General features: G+C 42.6%; 1 protein-coding gene across 1 annotated transcript; it reads right to left on the reverse strand.

Annotated features, from left to right (window-relative positions):
• Window positions 1-744: 744 nt before the first annotated feature.
• Window positions 745-6,643, reverse strand: LOC311102509 (homeobox protein EMX1; the record flags this gene model as incomplete). The annotated part of the gene is made up of 3 exons (XM_084143869.1): window positions 745-912; window positions 3,250-3,434; window positions 6,298-6,643. The coding sequence occupies 3 exons, from the start codon at window positions 6,641-6,643 to the stop codon at window positions 745-747; spliced, it is 699 nt and encodes a 232-aa protein (XP_083999995.1).
• Between the last annotated feature and the right edge of the window lie 899 nt (window positions 6,644-7,542).

Genomic DNA, 7,542 nt, shown 5'->3' on the forward strand with positions numbered 1-7,542 from the left:
GTAGAGGGGCCAGGGGAGTAGAGGGGCCAGGGGAGTAGAGGGCCAGGGGAGTAGAGGGGCCAGGGGAGTAGAGGGCCAGGGGAGTAGAGGGGCCAGGGGAGTAGAGGTCCAGGGGAGTAGAGGGCCAGGGGAGTAGAGGGCCAGGGGGCCAGGAGGGTAGAGGGGCCAGGGGAGTAGGGGGCCAGGGGAGTAGAGGGCCAGGGGGCCAGGAGAGTAAAGGGCCAGGGGAGTAGAGGGCCAGGGGAGTAGAGGGCCAGGGGAGTAGAGGTCCAGGGGAGTAGAGGGCCAGGGGAGTAGAGGGCCAGGGGAGTAGAGGGCCAGGGGAGTAGAGGGCCAGGGGAGTAGAGGGGCCAGGGGAGTAGAGGGCCAGGGGAGTAGAGGGCCAGGGGAGTAGAGGGCCAGGGGAGTAGAGGGCCAGGGGAGTAGAGGGGCCAGGGGAGTAGAGGTCCAGGGGAGTAGAGGGCCAGGGGAGTAGAGGGCCAGGGGAGTAGAGGGGCCAGGGGAGTAGAGGAGCCAGGGGAGTAGAGGGGCCAGGGGAGTAGAGGGGCCAGGGGAGTAGAGGGCCAGGGGAGTAGAGGGCCAGGGGGCCAGGGGAGTAGAGGGTCCAGGGGGCCAGGGGAGTAGAGGGGCCAGGGAAGTAGAGGGCCAGGAGAGTAGAGGGGCCAGGGGAGTAGAGGTCCAGGGGAGTAGAGGGGCCAGGAGAGTAGAGGGGCCAGGGGAGTAGAGGGCAGTGTGGGGGTATTCTCAGTCCTCAGAGGTGACATCGATGTCCTCTGAGCTGCCCTGCTTGGTGGCAAGCCTCCATCTGTTGATGTGGTGGTTTCCTTTCTTCTTCTGATGACAGTCAGGCCCCTCCTCCTCCAGCTTCTGTCTCTTGTACTTAGTCCTCCTGTTCTGGAACCACACCTTCACCTGGGGAGGAAGACAGGGACATTAGAGACATCTATCTATGATATGGAACCACACCTTCACCTGGGGAGGAAGACAGGGACATTAGAGACATCTATCTATGATATGGAACCACACCTTCACCTGGGGAGGAAGACAGGGACATTAGAGACATCTATCTATGATATGGAACCACACCTTCACCTGGGGAGGAAGACAGGGACATTACAGACATATATCTATGATATGGAACCACACCTTCACCTGGGGAGGAAGACAGGGACATTAGAGACATCTATCTATGATATGGAACCACACCTTCACCTGGGGAGGAAGACAGGGACATTAGAGACATCTATCTATGATATGGAACCACACCTTCACCTGGGGAGGAAGACAGGGACATTAGAGACATCTATCTATGATATGGAACCACACCTTCACCTGGGGAGGAAGACAGGGACATTAGAGACATCTATCTATGATATGGAACCACACCTTCACCTGGGGAGGAAGACAGGGACATTAGAGACATCTATTTGATTTTATTGGAGGGCTCTCTAGGCTCCTTTATGCTGGGAAGTTAAGTGCCTTGCTCAAGGGCACATCGACAGATTTTTCCACCTAGTCAGCTCGGAGATTAGAACCTTTCGGTTACTGGCACAACACTCTTAACCACTAAGCTACCTGCCGCCCCCAATGAACCACTCTTTATGCTGGGAAGATCTCACACTCCTCTCGTCCTCTCTCCTCTCTCCTTGTCTCCTTCTCAAAACCCATTGGAGGAGAAGGTCAGAGGCGGAGGGACCTCTGTCTTTCCACCCTGGATGCTCTGTTTCACTTTTGTTTCTCATGAAATGTAACCCCCCCAAAAAAAATATGCATTTAGTGCATTAAACTTAAAAACAACCATATCATGAACATTACATGTAAAACCTTCACAAATAGCCACTATTTGCATAAACAGCACTAGTAAAGAAAAGACAGCCTCTGTGCACAAAGCTGGATGAACAGCTTTCCTACACTCAACACCAATACTGTTGGCTGCATATTATAATTTGCATATCAACACCAAGTTGATCCAGTCAACTGATTTAATGATGTTTGGTAAATGATGTAATTCTGAAGTATTAGTTGTCATTATAAGCAACTGTCAAGCCTGCCAAGGAGGGGGCACGGGACTCCTATTGTAATGAATCGGGGTCCTAGTGATGCTGGTGCAGATTCGTTTCACCATGATGTCCTATGGAAGTTAGGTTGCTGGCAGTTAGACCGTACCTCACCATTATCGAAGACAAGTCATAAAGATTTTTTTATCCCGCGATTGTTTGCATTCAACAACCATAGCCTATTTAATTCCAACAACGACATTTAATAGAGGCCTTCCCTATTCGTCTTGTAGTTTTATAGTAGGTATATAGATTATCTTAATAATAAATCCTATCTTGAAAGACTAGCGAGAATAATGCAGGAGTGGACGGTGAAAGAGTTTGTATCAAAATGTAGAGTTATTCATTTGAATGTTACTTGTGTGTGTGTCGTTATTTCACTGTAGGCGACGTTATGTTGACACGTTATGCTCTAGCTAAAGAATATCGTATGTTTTGTTCATCATCAGAACGCATTGTAAATGGAGCTCACGCTTGGTAAGTCTTATGACCTTTTTAGCTGATTGTTAAATGATTCACTGAGCTTGACAATACATTACTACTATAGTCTAGTCAGATGTTATTTTTATAGTAGGCCTATCACTAAGAGTAATTTTAGAATAAAAATGTGTCGTTATTTGTCCTATGTGAACGAACTATAGTCCTATCTATACCTGCAGGAAAGAGCGAATGTTTTCCAGAAGGCCTAATAATGGATACGCCTAATGTTCATTATAGCCTAATAATAATGTTAAACGTGAATAATAATAATAATTGTATATTCATAATAATAATTATAATAATAATAATTATTATTATTATTATTATAATTAGATTTTAATTGCAATCATATTTAAAATAATGTGAATGGAGCCGGTTTAAAATATGTATTTCACGAAGCTAATATAACGGAATAGGGATCCCCTTCATCGAACTTATAAAGAATACGCTGCAATTGTTTTCTTTATTTATAACAACTAAATAAGAATAATTTGCTGATTTATCTGTGTGTTATTACGTCTTAATACAAATTATATAAGACTTTATTTAAATGTTCTTGAAGATATTTTATTTCGATGAAGAAGCAGACTTCCCGACCCTCAATTTATCAACCCAGATTGCGGAATCCGTTTGGGCTGGAATTTATTACAATTAATTGATATATATTCCTGAACCGTGTTCAATACAATTCAATATTGGATACCGATGTCACCTGTGTTTCAGACAGACTGAGACCGTTGGCCAGCTGTTTCCTCTCCGCTCCTACTACGTAATGATTCTTCTCGAAAGCCCGCTCAAGCCGCAGGAGCTGAGACGGGGAGAAGGCGGTGCGGATGCGCTTGGGTTTCCGGGCGAACGGGCCGTGAAGGAGCAGGCTATCTTGGGAAACATCATTTCCTGGGGGGCAGAGAGAGAGAGAGAGAGAGAGAGAGAGAGAGAGAGAGAGAGAGAGAGAGAGAGAGAGAGAGAGAGAGAGAGAGAGAGAGAGAGAGAGAGAGAGAGAGAGAGAGAGAGAGAGAGAGAGAGGGAAATCACAGTGAGGTTTAGATTGAAGCAATGAACACACTGAGCAACATGAGGCGCGTTTTGATGTGCAGTAAGGTGGAAAAGAACAGCAGTTTATAAACTCTTGGTGTAGTTTGAGGTATAGTCCATTCAGCGTTTTAACGTCTAGACACCGTCTACATCAATGCAGGCCTCAATTTAAACAGTAGGCCTAGATTTTATATCGCAACAACATAGGATATATATATATATATGAGACACTATTTAATTAATCAACAACATTATTCGCCTTCTTTAAATTGAGAATAATATGAAACCTGTGTTCAAATATTGAGAATACTTGATCGTATGAGTCCAAGTAGCCTAATTGTATAGCAGACCTATTAAATGGAGTCACACCGGAACATTAGGGAGAGTTAGCCTACATATAACCCCCCCTGGGCGGCAGGTAGCTTAGTGGTTAAGAGCGTTGTGCCAGTAACCGAAAGGTCGCTGGTTCTAATCCCCGAGCCGACTAGGTGGAAAATCTGTCGATGTGCCCTTGAGCAAGGCACTTAACCCTGATTGATCCTGTAAGTCGCTCTGGATAAGAGCGTCTGCTAAATGACAAAAAATGTAAATGTAAGATATTACTTTCATTATAATAATTAAGTGAATATAACCCCTCGCAAGATATTACATTAATCGACTGTCGTGCATATAGGCCCCTATGTGTATTTAAAAGTGATTGAGACAAAAACATTTACAAGTGATGTGAGACATATCATTTGGCAGTAAAAGTTGTCATAAAAATCCTGCCAGATTCTGAAACAATTTTGGGGAGAACATTTGGGAATAAAATCTTTGTGCACGATGTGCCCACTCACTCAGATAGTGGTTTCGCGTGGTTCGGGATAAATTCACAGTGGGATTGACCGCGTGACAAAGACAATATTTCCTTTACAGATTGTCTGTGGCCCGGTGTGTGGGGAAACCAGCCATGGTGCCGTGGGAAAATAGACTGGTTCGCTATGCGCTCCGTTAACCTGGACTTTAGATCTAGAATAAAACGAACAGATTCCTACATATTTTATCATCTGTATCATTGGCTTCGCATATATGTTACAACAGGTGTCATAACATGTCAGTTTACTATGCTATATTTATTTGTACCTTTATTAAAGCAGTGAGTGTCACTGAGACCAAGGTCACTTTCACACAATTGACAAAATACAATTGAATACAAATATACACAATTACAAACACACTAAAGGAAAACAATCAGCAAAGAGGTCCTCAGTTAACAATTGGAGGCACCAGAACAGGCAGTTATAGGGAACACGGGATGAATAGAAACTCAAATCTGATTGACCTACTAACTCTGTAGAGACCGAAGGAATTCGTGCACTGATATGAAAATTATAATGCAGATGGATATCTTAGCATGGAATAACATGGGCTATCTTATCAAAATTGAAGAATTTTGGTTAGCATTTCTGGCTGGTTTGGTGAATTTTGGTTATTATTTATTGTTTGGTGAATTTTTGGTGTACATTCTCCTCAACCTAATGTTGTTGTTTTTTTTGTTTTGTTTTTTATCGACATGTCTACACCTCATATAGTAGCGCATCTGCTGCTCTGCGTTGAGATGTTTTGTTGTAAACTGATTGACGTTTTCCCTTTACCAAAGTGTAGCCAAGGTGGGACATTTAAATGTTTTAGATAAGTACACTCTATCTCATATCCACTATAGATAGGTATTTTCAGTGGTGGAAAAAGTACCCAATTGTCATACTTGAGTAAAAAGTAAAGATACCTTAATAGAAATGGACTCCAGTAAAAAGTGAAAGTTACCCAGTAAAATACTACTTGAGTAAAAGTCTAAAAGTATTTGGTTTAAATATACTTAAGTATCTAAAGTAAATGTAATTGCTAAAATATGCTTAAGTATGAAAAGTAAAGTGTAAATAATTTAAAATTCCTTATATTAAGCAAACCAGATGGCACCATTTTCTTGTTTTGTTTTAATTTACGGATAGCCAGGGGCACACTCCAACACTCAGACATCATTTACAAACGGAGCATGTGTTCAGTGAGTCCGCCAGATCACGGGCAATAGGATGACCAGAGATGCTCTCTTGATAAGTGCTTGAATTTGACCATTTTCCTGTCCTGCTAAGCATTCATAATGTAAAGAGTACTTTTGAGTGTCAGGTAAAATGTATGGAGAAAAAAATAACATTATTTTATTTAGGAATGTAGTGAAGTAAAAGTAAAAGTAGTCAAAAATATAAATAGTAAAGTTCAGATACCAACAAAAAAAAACTACTTCAGTACTACTTTAAAGTATTTTTACTTAGTACTTTACACCACTGATAATATTTGATGCACACCTGTGGTTGAAAATCCAAGTTAACTATAAAGCCCATCCCTCGTTGTCTGATCACCACAATAATATTGTAATAAAAACAAATATTAACTGATAATGTTTAACATAGATGAAAATGAATGATTAACCCCATCTTTATTGTAACTAAATTGTTGTCAATCATTAATCTGTGAAATTGACATTTCTGACTGCATGCAGTGTAGGTCATGTGGTTTACTCCTTATTGTCAAAAGTACAAGCAACCCAGAGGCATTATTTTTTCTTAATTAACCATAACTTGGGCTGCTTGACATTGGCTATAATTATTGATCATTATTGGGATTGAGAAATTATTCAATTTCATTTTAAACACACACACACACACACACCATCAATCAATCATTTTACCTTGAAATCTGTGTCCGAAGAACCTGTTTCGTAAAACCCATGGGTAGAAGTTGAGAGGATCTCGGTGTTGCGTCCCAAAGAAGTGTGCAGGGTGCTGTAGGTGGCCACCTCCTAGCTGGTGGGGGTTCATGGTCAGCCCGGGGTGGTTGACCGACTCAGGGAACACCAACTCCGGGTTCTGATAGAGAGGCCTGCCGGTAGGACCCTGGTACCCGTTCATGAAAGCGTCAGTTGGATTGGAATAGGTCAGAGCTGTCGGTCGGATGGGATCTTCCGTGGTTAGAGGGTTTTCTTTGGCCACCAAGGATTCTATCGTAAAACAGCGCTTACCCGTCGACGAAAACATCTTCCTCACTTCAGGTATAGAAATCCAGAAAAAAAAGAAAAAAAAAGAATATATCTTGTAACTTCCTCTTTAAGCCAGTCACAATGGTACCCCTCAAAAAGTCATAGTGAGCACCAACGGTTAACCTACGGTGGACCGATGTTCTGAGCAGGAACCTCGAGCACCTTTGAGTTAGTGATGTGACGCCTGGTCCATGGAGCTCCGTGCGTGGCAGGAGAACATGTGCGTCAACGTTCTGGAACTTGGAGGACTGGGACGCAAGAGCGGCAGTGCTAAAGCTAAATTGCGCTGATTGGACGAGTACACCTGCCAACGAGTTCTCACAACTACCTGGCGCCTGGATTGGGTAGAGCAGGATTGGAGTTGGAGATGACGTACAGCAACTCCAAAAGCAACAATAGGTTCATGTGAAAATAATTGCATAATGACCATAGACGATTTTTCCTCGGGTGACATTTTGCTCATTCTACAAAGACAACACCAGCAAAAACATTCAGGTTGAATATCCCTGACCACATTTGTTTCCCTGAATATAGTCATCAAATTGATGCGTAAAATGAAAATCAGTGTTTACAAGGTTGACAATGACAGTTCTTTCTCAAATAAAGCGAAGCCAATAATATCAATAATATACTCATGGTAAATACTTCAAAGCCTCCCTGTCATAAGTGACTTTAGTGAAGCCACCCCGATGTTTCTATGTTTCCTCCTGTCTCCTCAGACGAAAGCGCCTTCCCTGCGCTCCGGCGCCAAAGACCGCTTGTGGTTTCTGAAGAGAGCTCTGTCAAAATGACGTATTCATGAGGTTGTTATTACTTCTAATTACTATGGTTGTATGTTTATGTGATATTAGATAGCCTCTCAGTTTGATATATAGGAAATAAGCTTTTAAAATCAAA

Source organism: Coregonus lavaretus (genome assembly GCF_964263955.1).
Source record: "Coregonus lavaretus genome assembly, chromosome: 27".
In the NCBI taxonomy this organism is placed as follows: domain Eukaryota; kingdom Metazoa; phylum Chordata; class Actinopteri; order Salmoniformes; family Salmonidae; genus Coregonus; species Coregonus lavaretus.